The sequence below is a fragment of the Urocitellus parryii genome, chromosome 5 (assembly GCF_045843805.1).
Source record: "Urocitellus parryii isolate mUroPar1 chromosome 5, mUroPar1.hap1, whole genome shotgun sequence".
NCBI classification, from domain to species: Eukaryota; Metazoa; Chordata; class Mammalia; order Rodentia; family Sciuridae; genus Urocitellus; species Urocitellus parryii.
The window spans coordinates 197,118,619-197,140,358 of NC_135535.1; the positions used below are offsets into that span (position 1 = coordinate 197,118,619).

At 32.0% G+C, this 21,740-nt stretch overlaps 1 protein-coding gene across 1 annotated transcript in view; it reads left to right on the plus strand.

Moving 5' to 3' along the window:
* Atrnl1 (attractin like 1) overlaps nucleotides 1–21,740 on the plus strand; it is a 694,860-nt gene that overhangs the window by 209,998 nt on the left and 463,122 nt on the right. The window contains exon 21 of the mRNA XM_026389193.2: nucleotides 18,555–18,607. Within this exon, the coding sequence (XP_026244978.2) occupies nucleotides 18,555–18,607 (53 nt within the window). The remainder of the gene's footprint in view (nucleotides 1–18,554; nucleotides 18,608–21,740) is intronic.

Here is a 21,740-nt window from a genome sequence, read left to right on the forward strand (position 1 = left end):
TTAGGGCAGTTCCTACAAGGAAGGCAGTTTTGTTTTAAATCAGTGGATCTAAATCAGTCATATGCTCTAAGTCAGAAGGATGCCTCCACTATTTTGCAACACTAAAACCTGATCGTCATAAACATAGCCAACTTTATGGGTGTGTGGTCTGTGAATCTGCATAGTCCTGTGCTTAGACATCGCACTTGGTTTAATGTTCTGCCATCACCATCTTTAAATTCTTAAGAAATGTTTACCAAGAACCCTACATTTACATTGTTTATTGTCCTCCCCCATTCTCTCAAATTATGTATCAGGTTTTGGTCATAAACAACATTGTTTCTCTTGACCAAATTCTGTATTGAATGGATATAGTATGCAGCAGTGAAAATAATTTCTGTATACCATATGAGCAGTACTGTAGTCACAGTACTATATATTGACAAATATATGAGTTTCTACCGTAATAATAAAAACAATTTTTACTGAAATTTTACATGTATCATATAACCATATAACCATCCATAATAGTATTCCTTTCTTAATGTGGTGTATTAGTAACATTTTTGTTTCTAGATTAAAAAAACAACAACCAGTAGTTTAATTCATTAGCTTATAATCTTATATAATGGAGAGTTACATTGGTTTACATATATATGAAATTTAGAAAATATGTAGTTCTGAATGACAAGAGTACATTTTTATAAAGAGGAGATAAATGGAATACCAATGATGGGGGATGAATGACTCAGAGCTAGTTCAGCATGTTTATTATATAGTTTTCATCAAAAGGTGATTTGAGGGAAAGTTTAGGCAAAGCAGGCAATCTGAAGGATGCAGGACTGGTGAGACATTAGGGTCACTTGTTATGCTCAGAATTCTCTATCCCTGGGAGTTGGTGCCTGAGCTCAAGGTCCTGACTGATACAGCTCTAGGCCTTTGCAGGGAGCCTCCTCAGGCCAGCATCACCATAGCAACTGGGTCATCCTGATCTGCACCTTGGCAAGGAAGTTCCCAGCGCAAACACAGCCAAGAGGCAGACAGAGACCATGGTTTAAGTCACTGCTCTCCACAGATTATTCCAATGTGCTGTAGTATCATAATTATTGAGACTCTTAAGTGTGGTCACTTGGGATAATAACACATAGTTTGAAAAAGCACTAGTGTTTATGTAGTAGCTTTAACACTTGAAAAGTATGAGGGTTACTAATCATAAAGGCTGTAAACTTGGCTGGCTTTTGCTAGCTGCTGAAAAGCCTTAAAGAAAGAGATTTTCATTAACTAAGGGCATGCTGTGAATATCAGCAGGTCTTCAATGATAGCATTTAAAATTTTCATCTTCTGCAGCCAGAGGGCAGAATTTGTTGCTAATCATGCCCAGAATTTAATCATAAATTAAACTAAAGCCTCAGTCATGACAGATTTTTTATGCCAAAGTCTGCCTGAAAAGAAGAATAGGACTTTGAGACCTTTAATGGGGATGCTCCTGAATATGACTTCAACACTTGGAACCCTCAGCTTCTCCTGAAAAATACTAGTTGGAAGAAGAGTCTTTGTCTTTTGCTAGAATAGAGCAACTTCCCTTTCCCTGTATACAATGCAAAGTTTTACATGAAGGCTATGTTTCATAAGATGTTTGTCCTCTTCCAGAGCATCCTCTGCCCCTACTGTGGAATTTTTAAATAATAAAGGTTTGTTCAATTCATGGCTCTGGAGACTTGGAGGTCCAAGGTTGAAGGGACACATAATGTGAGGACCTTCTTATTTGTGGGGACTCTCTGCAGAGTTTCAGAATGGCACAGGGCATAACATGGTCAAAGTAGAAGGAACATACAAGAGACAGATCCAAACTGGTTTTTGTAACAGACTCACTCTTGAGATAATACATTAACCTATTGATCTGTTAATCCACAAGTGGATTAATCCATTCATGAGGGCGGAGCCTTTATGACCTAATCATCTCTTAAGGGTCCCATTTCTTTCTTTTTTTTTTTTTTAAAAGAGAGAGTGAAAGAGGAGAGAGAGAGAGAGAGAGAGAGAGAGAGAGAGAGAGAGAGAGAGAATTTTCTTAATATTTATTATTATTATTATTATTATTTTTAGTTCTCGGCGGACACAACATCTTTGTTGGTATGTGGTGCTGAGGATCGAACCCCGGCTGCACGCATGCCAGGCAAGCGCGCTACCGCTTGAGCCACATCCCCAGCCCCAAGGGTCCCATTTCTTAATACTTCACAATGGAGATTAAATCTCACCATGAATTTTGGTAGGAACATTCAAACCATCGGACCCATTAAATAACTATATTTCTGAAAGGTCTTTCAGGTAGGACAATGGGGAGTGAGTGCAATAGTAAGGGGAACTCCATAGTTTTTGAAACTCAGCTGTGGCTATTCTCTTTACTAATGTATAGTAGAATATGTTGCCCTAGTGTCAAAGGAAATTTCAGGATTTCGGAAGAGTAGAGAATAGGTGACAGTATTTAACTCTTAAATATAGGTATAGTTACCTTGATAGATGGCCACCAGAAGGTCTTGGTTGGCAGGGATTTATGGTAATGACTAAGAGTTCTAAAGGATGAGGAAAATGTCTAGCAAATTAGATTATTATTTAGTTTTATCACCAGGAAAAAGCCCAAACCACTAGCCAGTAAGTAGAACATTGATATCAGCTGCCCTAGTGGAAAACTAAGACCTTCACTCTGTGGATCTGACCTGGACCTTGATTTCTAGAGCCCATCAATTAAAGTGGAAGCTGGGTTCCTCTGAGGAAGTACCTATACCAATGCAGGAATACATATGATGAATATTCCCCTACTTTAATCTTCAATGGGACTGGAAGCTGTTTGGCCGAAAAACTGGCAATTGGAAAGGGAAACACACATTTATTTTCAAGGCCTGATGGATAAGACATTTGAATTGTTACTGTTCTTCAAAATAACATTAATTCAATTAAATTAAATATCTGTTTAAGTGAGTTGCAGTGGTATGCACCTATGGTCCCAGTTATTAAAGAGACTGAGGCAGGAGGATTGTTTGAGTCCAAGAGTTTAGGGCTATCCTGGGCAACATAGCAAGATTCTGTCTCTTTAAAAAAGTTGTTCAGTTGGGCTGGTGATGTGGCTCAAGTGGTAGTGCATGTGCAGGGCACTGGGTTCGATCCTCAGCACCTCATAAAAGTAAAATAAAGATGTTGTGTCCATCGAAAAAACTAAAAAAAAAAATATTAAAAAAATTCTCTCTCTCTCTCTCTTAAAAAAAAAAGTTGTTCAGCCCCATTAATATGTATCTTAAGGCATTACATTAATATTTCAGATAATACTGTTCAGAAATTTTATGTTAACATTTAATGCATGTAAAAAATGAAACCAAACATAAACCATGTTTCTGGATAAGCCTACCAAATAAACCTTGTCTCATACACTTTTTAAAATCTTAAACTTATTATTTAGCCAATGCAAAAAAGCATTAAAAATCGTATATATTAATGGGGCACCATGCAATGTTTTGATACATATATACATTGTATAATCAAATTAAACATGCCTATCTTCTCGTTTATTGCTTCTGTTTGACAAAAGCTTTCAAAATCCTTTTATTTTGGCGGGGTAGGTGGGGGAGATGCAGTACATGGTCATTATTGGTATACCCTATGGTGCAGTGGCATGCCAGAACTTCTTACTCCTCTCTAGGTTCCACTTAATTCCTATTAATAAAGCTTTCCCTACTCTTCCCCGCTACTTTCCCAGTCTCTTGTAATTACCATTATATTTTCAATTTCTGTGAGATCAAATTTTATTTATATGTCTTGTATGAGGGAGATTGTATGGTACTCATCATTCTGTACCTTGTTTATTTCACTTATAGTGATCTCCAGTTATATCCATTTGTTGCAAATGATAGCATTTTATAATTTTTAGTTGCTGAAGACTATTTCATTGTGTATGTATACCAAATTTTTCTTTATCTATTAATTGGATGGTTACATAGGTTGTTATCAGTTCTTGGCTATTGTGAATAGTGCTGCAAGGAATGTGGGATGTGTCTTCATCATGCTGATGTGTCTTTGACCTACTGATTTCACTTCATTGAGTGTGTAGTCAGTAGTGGGATTGCTGAATCATATGGTAGTTGTATTTTTAATTTTTTGAGGCAATTGTATACTGTTTTCCACTGTCATTCTACTATTTACATTTCCACAAACAGTGTGCAAGGGTTCCCTTTATTCCACATTCCTATTCAGGACTTGTTATCATTAGTGTTTTTGATAACAGGTATTCCTACTGGAATGCAGTGATATCTTAATGTGGTTTTCATCTGTATTTCCCTGATGATTAATGATGTTGAGTATTTTCTTCAAATTTGTGTTGGCCATTTGTCTGTTAAGGTCTATTGCCTATTTTTAACTGGATTTTTTTTCCTTAATTTTTTTGAATATCAACCCCTTATCAGATGTGTAGTTTGCAAATATTTTCTCTCATTCTGTAGGTTGTGATTTCACACTGTTGATTGTTTCCTTTGCTCCTTCAAAACTTTTGCATTTGATGTTATACCATTTTTCATTTTTGCTTCTGTTTTCTGTGTTTTGGGGGTCTTTTCCAAAAAATCTTTGTCTATGCCAATATCCTGAAGGGTTTTCTCTTTTCCTTCTATAGTTTCAGGGCTTACATTTAAATCTATAGTTAATTTTGAGTTCCTTTTTTTAACTTGTGGAAGGTAGGGGTCTAGTTTCATTCTTTTGCCTTGGACACCCAATTTTTATTTAACTTAATGTATTTTTAATTACCAGAAAATATCTAATTTACACCAGCGTTACTTTGTTCAAACAAAACATTAATTTATTAGATTAGTAGATCTCAGTGGAAATGGACCAGCAGTTTCTAGAACTTTATGGATTTTCACAATTATTTATCTTAAAACTTATGGAGTGCTGTTTGCATTTAAAGAATGTCTAGTCCTAGCCTCTTGTTACAGTGGGAGCTTATAGAGACCAGGGGATATATGGATAAATGAGTAATAGTTCAAAACTCTTTCAGTGAGCCTAGTGGGTCTAGATGTCCACTCTAGTCATTTTCCCTTTCCCTGAGTATGGAATGGATATTGTAGCACTGGCAGATATTTCATATTGGCTTCCTGACCTAGGGAGAAAGAGCCATTAAGGTAAAAAAGGTCAAGAGGAGGAAGGACCTGGAACTACTTCTGTTCACTGTGGACCTACTCAGATGGTAGATCAGAATGAGGAATCTCATGCTGACACAAATAAACTGTTGAAATGGAGAAAAAAGGGATATTCTCAGAAGTGAGCTGAATCTTATTTGTAAGTGCAGTTGCCAAAATAATTCCCTAGTTTCAGATATGGACATGGTTGTGATGAAAGTTCCTGGAAAATATATCTTCTGTCCTGGAATCCTACCACATGTTAAAACATACCTTTACTTTCTAGTACTTAAAGATCTTGAAGACTATTAATTTCTAAAAGATAGGGATTAGATTGGGAAAGATATTGACAAAAGCCAATCAACTTATGTTGTAGACTTCTGGGAACATTGTCAGAGTCCCCTACTGAGTAACAATTGGTAACTTCAAATAAATAATTTTAGTATGTAACATCTGCCACCTAGATTTTATATGATGGGTATTATAACATCTCCCACCTATGCCAATATCCTGAAGGGTTTTGTCTTTTACACAGGATAAGAATACTATAACATAATTTTAATCCCCTTTTCATGATATTTGGTACCATTCATAAGTTGTCATTGATTTAATAATATGTGGTTCTTAGTCTTTTTAAAAAAGTCTCAATTTTTTTGGATATATTAGATACTCAAAAATGTATATAGTGCATACTATGAACAACAAATTATTTGTGATGGAATTTTTTGAAAAGATAAATATTTCTTGATTAAATTCTTGAATTTATTTCTTGAATAAAATTATGTTATAGATTTTATGTATATAATAGTTGTATTCTTAGAAAATTCAGCGTATATTATAAACATGCAAAACTACTTTGTGTTTACATGGAAAATAGCTTAAACAATAAATCATAAAGGTTTTTGGTTTATTTTTGCCTAAACACCTATCATGATATTTTAAATCACGGAGAATTTGTGTCGCTTTTTTTGATTTGTTGGATCACCGTGTGCATTTAGGATGTCTACCACTCCTCATCTCTTTTTCAGTCCTTTCTGTAAAATTTATTAGAATTCCACCATTATGGAGTAATTGTTACCCAAACATTTATGTCTGTTGAGAACCAGTGATCTAATCAATGAGTATGTCCTCTACCTACTAAAAACCTTTTATTATGTCATTGTTTTTATATGAGATCTTAGAGGATTTTGTTAATTTCTGGTAAAAATATATTGATGGTATAGTTAGCTATTTTGTTGGTAGATTTGTCAAAATTGATGGTTTGATCCAGAACCATTTACTTTTTATCCACAGTAAACTGAATATAAGCTTTAAAAACCCATCTGGAATTACAAAAATGATTCCCTAACATATATGGAAATATTGCTTAGCAGGTTTTTAATTGAATAACTTAATTTATGATTGACTCCTCTTTTGTCTTCCTCATTCCTTTCCTTTTTTACTGATGTCACACTTCTTAGCTACTTATGTTAGGCTTAAGACATTGGTTTTCAAAATCAGTGTGCAGAAGAATATTCTGGAATATGATGACTGAAACCATGGGACCACAATCCTGTTTTACTAACAAATACTCTAAGTGATTGTGAAATGATAATCCTCGATGCACTTGGAGAAATATTGCCATAGGAGATTCTTCCTGAGCTTTTTTCTGAGTTACATTTAGTCCAGCAGTGTCTAAGATTATTATGTGTATTTTTCTACTGTGTTGTATCAAGTATGTTTTGGGTGGAAGAATAGGAGGGCAGATAGAAGATGATGCCAATGTCCTTTTCATTTTAGAAAGGTAAACCTTGTACCTTCTTTTCTGGAAATTTTTTGGCACTTAGCAGTAACTTCTTATGTGTAAAAAAGAATACATCTCAGGACTTTTATTTTTCCTAATTACTCCTATCATTTTTAAAACCTTCTATACTGGGAATAGTGGGAAAGGAAATTCTTTTATTTTTGTGCCTTAATATATATTAATTTGTTATATAAGAATACAGAGGAAGAATCATTTGCTATATGTCCTGCCTTTTTCTATAACACATAATTTGCACATAGATTGTTAGTTTTATAAGCACAATTGGATAAGCATCTGGTGAAGCAGTCTTCATATAGTAACATTAAGTATTGTTAAGATTTTTATGGATCGATTTAGGCATTTCAGTTGCAACTTCAGATAGGATTAATGCTTTATTTTTGCTGATGAGCCAAATGGCCTTGTTGTCTAAGAAATAAAATACTTTGGAATTCCTATGTTCATATTATTTTGCACACTTTATTCAGTGAGTGCCTAAAATGCATCAAAAGCTACAGATCTCAAAATATCAGTTCAGAAAGCACACTACTAAAACTACGGGCCAGTTTAAGTTTGCTCAATATGAATCCATATTGGTTGCTCCTCATTCCTATTCTCCAGAGTGGTACCCTGGTGTTAAGAAATCCAACTTGTACAAAACTTCTATATCAGATAAACGTTTGAGTTCTTTTATAGTATGACTTGTTGAATTTAAAATCCTTGGATTTTAGACTTGTCTCTCTGAATTTGTATAATTTGTGTTAGCTTACCATCGGGCTTCCTGTAGCTAACACCTCATCCTTCATAATTGTTCCAGAGAGAATTTCATTTGTTAATTGTGAACACTTTCTAAGTACAACTGTGACTTCTATACTTCTATACTTAGAGTTGGATTAGAAATCATGTTATTGGATTCCGGCCAATAGGCTGAAGTAATTTTCACCACTTGTAATTCTGCCTCTCCGAAAAGCTCCTTCGTGTGCCATATAGCCTTTGTTTCCCCAGTTGTTCAACAGAGAGGAAAATGAGGGCCAAGAGAAATTGGAATAGTTTGAAACAGCCTGAGTTCTTTTCGCTAACTCAACCTTCACCACAAGCTGGACAGTGTTTTCAGCAACTTGTATTGTGTTAAACTATTACTCTTTTAAGGTTGGTTGCTGCAGGAGTTAGTATACCTTTCCATGAGAAATTTCTGCTTCCTTAGCACTTAATTTAACTTCTTTAGTCATCTTTAATGACTAAGTCATCAAGTGGGAAACTACTTACTGTCTGTGGAGTGTTTAGGGTTAATTTGTTATCTGATCACTATTCCTCTCTAAGAACTTTCATGAATCTTCTAGCTCTTTTAAAAGAGCTGTTCTCACTGGAGGCTGATTTTTAGAAGTCTAGAGTAGTCCATGATCTTCACTTGAGTATTACCCTGACAACAGGTGTAACAAAGTTTGATGGTCTTAACCCTAGATGGTATTAATAGGCCCTTGTACACATAGAATTGTTGGGATTGTTAGTTAAAAAAAGAAGAACAATAAGGAAAATAATATCAAAGTAAGATGTAGGATATAATAATTACAAATGAAAACAATTGTAAAAAGAAGCAGATATATATATATATATATATATATATATATATATATATATATATATATATATATCCAAGAAAGAGAATGCATTTAAACAGTTTATTTTGGTTAGTCTTCTATATTTATTACTTAAAGTTATCTTGAAATATCAGGAGATGAAATAAATAGTCTCCTAGTGTCTTCTACCTTAAACTTCTATGAAGAAATAAATTACAGTAAGATTTAGCATTGTAATTTAGAAAATATATCTGGTAAATGTGTAGGTGTTTTATCAAAATATGGACTCATTTGGAATGCATGTGTGTTACAAAATGAATCACTGGTATATGCTGCTATGTCAATTTGATTCATTCTGGTGGCTCCAGTGCAGTGGCTGTTTTTGTATAGTTGAGCATTTTAACATCTAGGGGAAAATGATAAATGATCGAAAACATTTCTGTGTAATCTCTTTCTGAAATAATTTTCTTTTTTTTGGTCTTGCTTTGATATTTGGCAGCTGCAAACATGGTATCTTCTCTTTATTTTTATTTATTTTTTCCTTTGTTCCACCATTATCATCATCATCAAGCAAACCAACATTGAGACATGTTAAACATCTGTCTCTTTTAATAAGAATTCTTTTAATTCTTATTAAAAGAATAAATTCTGTGAAGTAGGTTCCATTTTTAATCCCCATTTTATTATAAAGGAAATTGAAGCTTGCAAAAGTTTGTTTGTCTAAGGTTACAACCTAATTAGTGTTGGAGTGAACATCCACTTCAGTTTCTTTTATAAAAACAATGAATGCCCTTTACCTATTTTATAAGGTTATTTTTTATTTATTAAATATTATCACTTTTCTACTAAGGATAATTTACAAATGAAAGTTGAGGCACTATTTTCACACTGAAAAATTGTTCTTATGCTTTGTATTGTCAATTTGGAAACTTGTGTGTACTCATTAGTGAGCTTTATACTATTATTTTAAATTCTAAATATTAAAGTACCAATATTTAATATTTAGCTAATGAAAATTAAATTTTCTTTGTATAGGAAAATTCTTAAAACTGCATATTCTAGAAATACTGTATTATATATATTTTGACTTGATTCAATAGAGGCTTGTGTTCAAACTATGCTAATTATATTCATTTTAGTTTGTTTTTATATATGAAAAATGCTTTATCAGTAGTTTCAATTTTGGTTTCTTTTTTTTGGGTGAGGGTGCCGGGGAGACTGGCAATTGAACTCAGGGGCACTCGACCACTGATCTACATCCTCAGCCCTATTTTGTATTTTATTTAAAGACAGGGTATCACTGAGTGCTTGCTTAGTGCCTTGCTTTTGCTGAGGCTTGTTTTGAACTTGTGATCCTCCTGCCTCAGCCTCTGGAGTTGCTGGGATTATAGGCATGCACCACCATGCCCAGTTGGTTTCATTTTTTACTAGTTTTCATATAAAGAATTTTGTTAACTTCAAAGACATTAAGCTATTATTTTTTTAGGATGTTCTGTTGTTATACATTTCAGCCAGGGAATGTAGAGTACATTGTACTTTTTGGTAGTAACATTGTTTTTAGTTTTTATAAATGGGACTGGTTTTGTTAATGTCCCATTTGTACCAAAATATATGTATTTATCCTCTAGGATACAATATCCTCATTTTGTGCAATTGTCAAAATATATGTATTTATCCTCTAGGATATAATATCCTCATTTTGTGCAATATTGTCTGTGCACATGTACAGAAAATAGCAGGTAAATTACATGACAACAGCTAGTATGGACTCTGTCCACTCCAAAGATACTAGAAATGATTGGTAAAGTTGAGTATTAAAACTGAGAAGATATATAGCTGAGTTTGAGATAAAGAAAGAAATGAAGTTATCCCTAATGACCAGAAACAAAAATGTGAGTTAAAGCCAAGTGAGAGACTTCTGAATCTATGCTGGGTAGCTGTGTTATATTGCAGAAATATGATTGTTTTTATACTCAAGTAAGGTGCAAAGCTGGAACCAAGACCTCTTTCTAAATACAGAATACTTGAGTCCCTACCTATTCCCTGAATGTAAGCAGTAGACGTAATCCTGAAGAATCAGAATTTCTCTCCTCAGAGTTCTGTGTAAGAAAGCTACCTGGAGAATTTACATGCCACACCAGAGTCACATACTGATGTGGAGTACAAATTTGCATTTCCCACATGATAGTGGAGCCCCAAGCTGACCAATTAATATCTGGACTGACCCTAGTTGAGTGAATCCCAGAGGTCAGTCTTCCTCAAGAAGACTTTGGTTTTTGGTCTTGAGGTCCATTTATACTCTTAAAAATTATTGTGGGTCCATATCTGAAAGAGCTTTTGTATATGTAAATTACATTAGGCAATATTGATTGTATTAAAAACAAAATGAGACATTTAAAAATAATCATTTATTAAATAATATGAAACAATTACAAATATATTATCTGTTAACATAAATTTTGCATGTTAATTGAAAAATAAGTATTGTATCAAACAAAACATAAACAAATGATATTGTTTTACAAATATCTTTAACATCTGACTTTTGAATAGAAGATAGCTGTATTCTCATACCTGCTTTTGCATTCAGTCTGTTTATGATACATTAAGTTGGTTGAAATAAGTAAAAGTATCTGGTCTCATGCGGATGATTGGTGGAAAAGGAAGTTTTTTTTTTAACAACTTTTTTTTTTTTAGGTAATTATGGCTATTCTTTGATATTACACTAAAACTTGACAAGGTTTCTTAAATGTAATATGGAATCACATCAATGAGCTTTTCTATGCTTAAATTCATTAGTCTCTTTTGTATGCATAAAAAGATGCAAAATGCAATATAGATTTATTTTTAATTACTAGTATCCTTTATTTTACATGATGTTTTGGGAGTCATCCCATGTAACTGAACCCACAATTCTGAAATTTGATCCTTTTCAATATTGTAGGATAAATCATTGTAAGATACCTCATTCATTTATTCTTCTGTTTTCCTATGTGGAATTACAAGTTTTGCTTTTCTGTTTTAATCATTACCATTGATGTTTTATAAACATTCATGTATATGTCTTCAGGTTCACAAGTTTATACATTTATGTGTTGTTGATATCCATATTTTTATCTCATGTGAAGTGATTATACAAAATGTACTGTTGTTCACAGGGCTTCATGAGTTTTCTTGATGTTCTACAATCTTACTTATATTCGATGTTCAAAACAGTTTAACATTTCTGATGGATATGTAATTATGTTATTTAAAGAAGTTCTTTTGTTCTTGAAAGCTTAACGTGTTTAATCCTTAAAATAGTACATGTTTTTAAATTATCATCAATTGAACTCTCTCTTTATGAAGTTGTAGTCTTTCAAGTTTTTTGTGATTTTTATTTCCACTGGATTCTATTTTTTAAAAATTATTTGTAGTAATTTATTTTAATATTATGGATACACATCTTTTGTTGGTTTTAAGTGTATTAAACATCACTTTGTAATTTGGATTTTCTTATGTCATATGTCATTGACAGGTTCTTAATTTTAAAATAATCTCATACATCCCTGTGTTACACATTGTTAGGGGCTTTTTAAAGATTCTCTTTAAAAACTACATGTTTTTCCCATAATCAAGTTGTTCATCAAGGTAGACAATTGACTGGATTTTTTTGTGTGTATTTGAAATATTTTAATTGTTCAGTTTTCTTAAAAGATATATAATATGTAGAGTTCAGTTTCTTCTTGTATCTCTTTTACCTTCTAACTTATTTGCTTTTGTTTGCCATGATGTATGTAGTTATTTTTATTCTTATTTATCAGTTTGCAGAGATTCAGAAAGTTCAACTCTTACTCTTTTAACATTGCTTCTTCTCCATTTCTCTCTCAACTTCACTGGTACCATATTTTTTATATCTCTTATACTTTTTAATACATTCCTCACCTCTTCTCAGTTCATCTTTCCCGTTTCTACTTTGTCTAATTCACTGTGAATCTCATCTATTCGGGATAATTTTTATTTTTCTTGCATTTTCATTGTGTTTTTTTACTTCTACTTTTTCATACTAAATTCTTAATCTTATTTGTTATAATCCCTAAGTGTCTTTTATAGTTCTCAATTTTTAAGGCAGAGTCTGAATCTTGCCTGCTATGTCCTTAAGTATAATAAGTATTGTTCTTTGAAGGTCTATACCTTCTCCTTGATACCATCTGAATTCTCCTGGCTCTTTTTCTATCATCCTTTGTTTCTGATGGTTTGTGTTTTTGATTCTTTATCTGTTTTCACGATTGGTCATTTTAAATTTTTGTTTTACCACGGATTGAACCCAGGGATGCTCAATCATTAAGACACATCACCAGCCCGTTTTAAAATATTTTATTTAGAGGCAGGGTCTTGTTGAGTTGCTTAGGGCCCCTCTAAGCTGCTGGGGCTGACCTTGAAATCTTAATCCTCCTGACTCAGCCTCCCAAGCAACCAGGATTACAGATGTGTACTATTGCGCCTAGCCATTAAAAAAAATATTTTTAATTGTAGTTGGACACAATACCTTTAATTTATTTATTTTTATGTGGTGCTGAGGATCCAACCCAGGTCCTCGAATGTGCTCGGTGAGCACTCTTCTGCTGAGCCACAACCCCAGCCCAGCGCCTAGCTATTTCTTATTTTGTATCAGATATTATATTTGCAAATCTATTCATAGGTGGCCTGATACCTAGGATGAAATCATTTTAAAAAAGAGAATTTAATTCTTCTATGTGCCTAGGGGCAGTAGTATTTTCATCATTTTCAGAGATGAGTATGGTTCAATATAGATGTACAGGATCTGGAAGACCTTCCATGACTATATTTCGGAGCTTCTAACCCCAAAAGAGAAGTATTTAGCTAGCTCACAGACCTTTGGTTGGCCTAGACTCTAGTCCTTCCTCCCTCCCTCCCTCCCTCCCTCCCTCCCTCCGTCCGTTCCTTCCTTCCTTCCTTCCTTCCTTCCTTCCTTCCTTCCTTCCTTCCTTCCTTCCTTCCTTCCTTCCTTCCTTCCTTCCTTTTCTTTCTTTCTGAAATAACTGTTCTCAACCTTGACTCCCGATTATGAGCCCTTGGATTATTGAGTCTCCAAGTCTCCAAAAGACTCAATACTCTGGGATTTACATCCTGGTATAATAGTTCTTTACTTTCTTGCTCCTCAGTGTTTGTAAACATTAAAATTTTTTTTTTAAGTTTGTCTCAGATTATCTAGTTACTTCAAGTTAACAATTATTGGAAATATCACAAACAGCCTTATAATTTTAGCATTTACACTTCTTGTACTACTGGAGGTATTATCATACTTTTATGCCTGGATTTCAATTTTTTAATAATAAATTGTCTTGGATGTGGGGTATCAATATTCACATTATTATACTTTTTAATAAACTTTTTTTTGTACTTGTGATTGAATACAGGGATCCTTTACTACTGAGCTACATCCCTAAATCCTTTTTATTTCTTACTTTGAGATAGGGTGTTTCTAAATTGCTGAGGCTGGCCTTGCACTTGTGATCCTTCTTCCTCAGCCTCCTGAGTTGCTGGGATTACAGGTGTGTGCTGCAAGGTCTGATTTAATTTAATTTTTCACATTATTTAGTAGGTATTTTAGTGAACTTTTCATCACTGTGACCAAAATTTCTTACAAGAACAACTTAGGGGAGGCAAAGTTTATGTGGGCCTCATGATTTCAGAGATTAGACTGTTGACTCATTTGTTTGGACTTAAGCTTAAGTAGCTTGCTGAATGGGGTTCAGGGCACAGAGAAAGAGGGGAAGGGGCCACGTGGTGTACCTTCTAGGGCATGTCCCAGTGACCTTTCTCCCCAGCTACACCCACCTGCCTATAGTTATCACTTAGTCCTTTCAAACGAGGAAGGGCTGATTAGATTATAGCTCTCATAATCTAAACCATTTTACCTCCAATCCATCCTGCATTAGCACAGGATCTTTTGAGGGACACCTCATATCCAAACCATAACATTATATATTTAGATTTTTTCTTCTTTCTCAAATGAAAATATTATAGATATATTATAGATACTCTTTTGAATTTTACTTTTTATATCTACTTTAAAATATCTTCTGGAACTCAGTCAATATCAGATCATAAAGATCTTCATAATTCTTTGATTTTATTTCATTTAAAGAAGTAAACATGGTATGCATGTATATAGTTTAATAAATCTCATATGCCTGTAAATTTAGGTATTTTCTAATATTTTGTAATCAAAATGATGCTACACTGAATATTTGGGTGTTTATGTTTGTGTGTGTGTGTTTATTTATAATGTTGGTGGTTTATCTTCAGAGTAAATTCCATTAAGTGAGATTATTGGGTCAAAGAATAAATACATATATAATTTTGTCAGGTATTGCCAAATTCCCCTCCATAGTGAATTTTTTTTTCCATTTTATTTTTCCAGAAGACAAATATGGGTGGGCTTCTTTATTCACAGATTTGTAGCAGAGTATGCTTTTGAAAACATTTTTCAATCTTGTAGGAAAGAATGGGCCTGTTGGTATAATTTTAACAGCAAGTACATTTTTGAAGTTGAGCATTTTTTATATGTTTAAGAGCTATTTTTATGTCACTTTTTGTCTATTGTGCATTCATGTCTTTTGCAAAATTTTCTGTATGTTAGTTTCCTCCATTATATTTAAAGAGTTCTTTGTAAATTAGAGATTATTTCTTTTTCTCTGACATATATGCAAATATTTTGCTCTCAATTTGTCATAATTTTTTAACTTTTTTAGTGACATATTCTTTTGCTATGCAAACTTTTTTAAATGTACTCATATTTCTTAGCCTTTTTAAAATTGCCCATTCAGGGAGCTACTTAAGCTTAAGTCCAAACAAATGAGTCAACAGTCTAATCTCTGAAATTTTTAAATTTATATAATTTTTAAAGTTATAGTGTAATTCACCCAAATTTTCTTCTCATGTATCTATAAAGTTTTATTTTTTTTACTTTCAAATTTCTCATCCATTTGGAGTTTGATTTTTGTGTAAGATGTTAAAATTAGATGTAATTTTTACATTTTTCCAAATGGCTATCCAGTTGTCTTAGCATTATTTATCGAAAAGGCCATCTTACCCCAGTAATTTAAGGCACTATTTATCATATACTGAGTGTTCAATATATGATAGTTGAGTCTGTTTCTGGAATTTCCGTTGTATACTTTTGGTCTATTGATGTGCTAATATTAAATGCAGTACTATTTAATGATAGAGACTTTGAGTATACTTTAATATCTTAATTTAGCTCCCTTTAAAGCTGTTTTTCTTTTTCATTTATTTTTCCTGGCTACTCTTATATGTTTATTTTTTCAGGTGAGTAACTAGATAAACTTTTTTAGCTCCTCTGAAATCTCATTGCAGTTCTTTAATTCAATTAAGTTGAATTAAAATTATCTTTGAATTTAATTGCTATCATGATGTTGATCTATCCTAATGAAGAATAAAGAATGTCTTTCTATTTTTGCATGCACTTTTGTATTTTTTAAGCTGTTTGTCTAAAATCTCATTTTTATGTTTCCTGTGGAACTATCTATCTTATTGGCTATTTGCAGGAGACTATAATTCATTTAATACATAAAATTAAACTATCAAAGGTTGCTGTTTCAATTCATATATTTAAAAATACTTTTAATACAGTGAAAATTCTCATGATAATCATTGGTTAATACAAAGCATTTTAGATAAGATGTTTCTAATTTGCATTTATAAAAACTTTAAAAATAGAATGTAATTTTTATGTTGGACAACTTTAAAAATTCTCTAACCCTTTCCATTTAATACTCAAAAATGTGGTGTTGGTTTCTTATTTCTGATAAAATTCTGAGTTTGACTAGTGAAAGATTAAGTTTTACTTCCTAGGCAAGATTCTGTAATTTCCTCCTTCTGAGAAAATTTGTGATTTGGAAAGAAAAAATAGCCATTTCTTTGTAAAACTTGTATTGTGTTTAGAGTAAATATTTTTACATTAATTTTCAGCTCATTATAAAATTTTGTAATTTGAATATACTAAATGTTATTAACAAAGAAGAAAATTATTACTGCCATATATTGGAGAAATACGTTCATATCCTGAAATTCTTAAATGCAATATATAATCAATTAAAAATTACTTGAAATCTGTTGTCATTTGTGAGAGTTATAATTTTTAGATTGCTGTGAAATTTTGAAGTTTATTTGGGCATGTAGGATATGCAGGGAATATTATGCTGAATATTTCCCATTGTAACTGTAGAATTGTGATGCTGTTTATGACAAGTCACATTATCTATAAAGTCATATGTAAATTAGCCCTTCAGTGTATGTGTAGCCTTGGTGTGAAGTGATGGGATTTAAGGAGGTAAGCCTGAAGAATTTAGCAATGGCATAGGAATAGTGTAGATTATGAAGTGCTTGACCTAGCAATAACGATTATTTTCTTAAGTTAGAATGCTGTTATATATCTTATATATCTACAACTTAAAAATTAATCTTTGGAGAAAGCACAGACAATCTAATACCCAATGTTTCTTTGTTTCAAAGAGCTAGAGGTATAGAAAGCTATCAAATTTTTATTTTAATTATTAACATTATTACTTTAATCTTTGGAAAAGCTTTACTGTTCATCTTTTTGGATGGTATAATAATTAGGAGACACACCACTAAAAATACAGTGAGAATGTTATGTGATTATTTTACCAATTATCTCCCAATATTTGCTTCTTCATGAATTAAAATATTTATATTAAAATATTTTTCTGTACTAATGAGATCTCCTAAAACCAAAGACTTTTTTGAAGCTGTCTTACCTCTTTAAATTTTAAACTTAATTTAATTTAAATATTAAGTCACTGCATTAATTTACCCTGCTGTATATATTTCATAATATTTATTGTAGAAAATATTTCAAGAAATAATATTATGCAAATGAAGCTATAAGTATAAAATTTATACCCTATTAAGTATAAATTGTCATTTTAATTTTATTCTGGAAATGGAATGGAGACTGTATATTTCAATAATTTTGAAAACCATGCTTTTCTCCCACTGCTGTTGTTAACCATAGTTTTGATGTATTTAACTTGGAGTTCATGAGTTTGAATGCTCTTTTTTTCTTTTTTAATAATTTCCTTACATGAACCAATAGTTTGAGCTTCTGAGTTTAACCCATATTAGTCTACTTTTGGGGGGATTTTTGTTTTTTAGAGAAAACTTCCCAACACAACTGAGAAGATATTTTTAAAATGCAGATTAATTTTCATAGAAACTGTGGGAAAATATGTTAATTTCAAAAATATCACAAGATGAATATACAGATTTATGAATTTCCTCAATGTTTTCTTCTACCTAAAAATATCTCTATGTCTTCATCCAGACTTTCAACTTCTTCTCCTTATATTATTAAGGAATGATACATATGCCAAACTCATAATCATGTCCCATATTTTTGATATTTTATATTTCTCCTAAGTATGTTTCTTTCTCTCCATGTAGTTTTCTTTCATTCCATTCACAAACGTCTTTACAAATAAGTCTTTGAAGACTCATTTCTTTTGTAATTCTTTTTTACTGTTGCATTATAGTTATACATAACATTGGGATTCATTATGCCATAATCATACATGCACATAGTGTACTTTGATCAGTCTCATTTCCCAGGACTTGCCCTTTCCCTTTTGTCCTCCCTCCCTATGATCCACTTGCTGTACTCTATTGATCTTCCTTGTATTATTATTATTATTACTATTATTATTATTATTATTTTAATTAGTACATATGGTTGTTTATATATAAACAGGAGTTATTGTAGTGTGGTCACACAGGGACATAGAGTAACTTGGTAGATTTCATTACTCAGTGCTTCCCCATGCTCTGCTGTCCTCCCTCCCCTTTGAATCTCTATGCTATTGGTCTCCCTTATACTTTAGTGAGACCTTGTTTTTAAAATTTTACCTAGCAATTTAGTTTTTAAGATGTTTAACATAAAGTTAATTTTTTTAAATAAAGAAAAGCATGAGGCTTTGAATTACATTTTTAATAGTAAATAAGTTTTTGTTTTTACAGATGTGACTCTGAAAATCGCTATGTTGGTAATCCACTTAGGGGAACATGTTATTGTAAGTATTTTATTTTTTTCATTTTAAATAATTGGTTGGCATTATTGGTTTCATATAATAAAATAATCTTTGATAACTATAATTTTCATTTATTATCTCAGAATTTCTATTTCTTAGGTTTTCCAACAAAATTCCATATGTATTGTTAAGAAAGATAATATATATTTTTAAATTCTCTTAATTGTATTTGGGGCATTTTTTTCCTACTCTGAATTGTAAAGTAACAATAGATCTTATTTTGAACATGGAACAAAATATAAGACTTAAGAAAACTCAGGTAATTTTAGTGCAATCTTTTTCATTATGATTAATTTTTGAAGAAATAGTTTTTTATGATAGTTTTTTAGGGAATAATTTTGGTAATTATCAAAAACAGTGCTGATTTTGTGCCAATAGATATTTTCATTTGGTAATGATCCAGCCAAACAGTTTCCCATATGGTTGTACCATTTTACATTTCCTTAAGCAGTAGAGGAGAGTTTTGGTCCTTCTACATCTCTAACCCTATGTACAGTTAGCCTTTTACAATTTAACTATTGTAATAATTGTGTAAAGATACCTGATTTTCATTTTAGATTCTATTTCCCTAATGACTAATGATGTTAAGCATCTTTTTTTTCATGTGATCCTTTGTCATGTGCATATTTTATTTGATGGAGTATCCTATTAAATACATTGTTAAATTTTTTAATGGACTTTTATTTTTATATTGTTGAGTTTTCAGGATACTTTATTCTAGATACAAGACCTTTATCAAAGTGTGATTTGTAATTTTTTTTCTAGTTTTTGGTTTGTCTTTTTATCCTATTAAAAGTATTTTCTTGAACAGTTTTTAATTAAGATGAACTTCTACTTACCAGTTTGTTATTTTGTCAAATCTCACCAAAGGTTCCAAAGGGTTTTCTCCTAGAAGTTTCATATTTAAGAGTTTTCCATTTAAGCTTATGTGTCATTTTGAGTTAATATATATTATAAGTGATGAGTTGAAGTTCTTTTCACTCAATTTATGCATCTAAATGTTTAAGCATGCTCAAGTCAATTTGTTTAAAGACTGTCCCGAGGTATTCTTGGATTGCCTGTGCATCTTTATAGGACATCAGCTGTTTGTATATGTGTAGATCTCTTTCTGGGTGCTATTATATTACATGGATAAATCTACTTTTTATACCAACGGCACTTTTAGTGTAGGTTTTTGTTTGTTTGTTTGTCTGGTACCAGGGATTGAACCCACTGGCGCCTAACCACTGAGCCATGTCCCTAGCTTTTTAGTTTTTATTTTGATACAGAGTCTCACTTAGTTGCTTAGAGCCTTGCTAAATTGCTGATGTTGGCTTTGAACTTGCCATCCCTTGCTGCAGCTTCCCAAGTGCTGGGATTATAGGCTAATGTAGTTTTAAATAAGCCTTGAAATCAGGTGCTATTTATCCCTCAACTCAACTTTCTTTTCTTTTCTTTCTTTAAGTACTGGGGGTTGTACCTAGGGATGCCTTAGCATTGAGTTACATCCCCAGTCTTTTATATGTTTTATTTTGAGAAAGGGTCATTTTACTTGCTGACAGTTTTGCCAGATTTGCTGAGACCAGGCTTGAATTAGAGATCCTCTTTTCTCAGCCTCCTGAGTTGCTGGGATTACAGGCATGTGCCACTGTACCTGCCTTGTTCTTATTTTTCACATTTATTTTGGCTATTAAATTTCATTTGCATTTGCATATGAATTTTAGAGTCTGCTTGTCAGTTTTCACAAAAAACATGCTAGGATTTAGACTGGGATTGAGCTGAATTTATAGATGAATTTGAGGAGTTGATATTTTAACTGCAATGAGTTTTTGACTCACTATATGTCTTTTATTTTTGTTAATTACTCTTTCAATTATCTCAGCAACTTTTCATAGTTTTCACTATATTTTAGGCTTTCCATTTTTTTGTCAGATTTTCTCCTACATATTTTATATTTTGATGTTATAGCTAGTGGTATTTTAAACTATTTCTTTTCTGATTTTTTCTAGTATTTATAATTGATTTCATATCCTAAAGTGTTGCTAAACTCACATTTTAGTTTATATACCTTTTTAATAGATTCTATTAGAATTTCTGTATACTAATAAGGTCTTCTACATCTAGTGGCAGTGTGTTTCTTTCTTTCTTATTTGGAACTCTTGTCTGATGTAAGGTTTTTTTCTTTTTCCCCAAATATTTTATTAGTTGTTGGTGGACCTTTTTTATTTATATATGACAGCAGAATGTATTATAATTTTTATTACATATATAGGGCACAATTTTTCATATCTCTGGTTGTATACAAAGTATATTCACACCATTTCATGTCTTCATACCTGTACTTTGGATAATAATGATCATCACATTCCATCATCATTAATAACCCATGCCCCCTCCCTTTCCCTCCAACCCCTCTGCCCTATCTAGAGTTAGTCTTTTCCTCCCATGGTTGTTTTTCAAGCTGACTTTTTCAGTTTGAAGAGATTCCCTTCTATTCCTACTTTGTGAACATTTTTATTGGAAATGTGTATTTGTTTAATTTAAATGATCATAGGAGTTTTAATTTTACTTTGTTAATATATTGATTTTAGTTTTTAAATTAGTGAATGGCATTATATATATATATACAATGCCTTTTTTTGGTCCATGTACAAGTTGATGAACATTGTGATTATTTCTATGCTTTGACTGTTAATAAAAATGCCATTATAAACATGCATATGTTCTTCAGTGGACCTATGTTTTTGTTTTCTTTCAGTAGTTTTCTAGGAGTATAATTGATAGATGGTATGGCAAACTTATGTTTAATGCTTTAAGAAGCTGCTGATCGTACATCCTGTAGGTACTGTTTTTCATTTACACTAACAATTTATGTATGTTTCAGTTTTTGTACATCCTCATCAATGCTTACTATTCTCTGTTTTTATTCATACTTTAGAGTATGTTAAGTGGAACGTTGTAGTTTTAATCTTCTTTTCTATAATGACTAATACTATTGAACTCAATTTCATGTGTTCGTACCTTGAACATGGTCTATTAGATGTATACCTATTTCTCAACATTTGTTGTTTGAATTGTATCTTTTAAAATTGTATTTTTTAATTTTTGTTTTATATGAGCATATACAATTAATTTT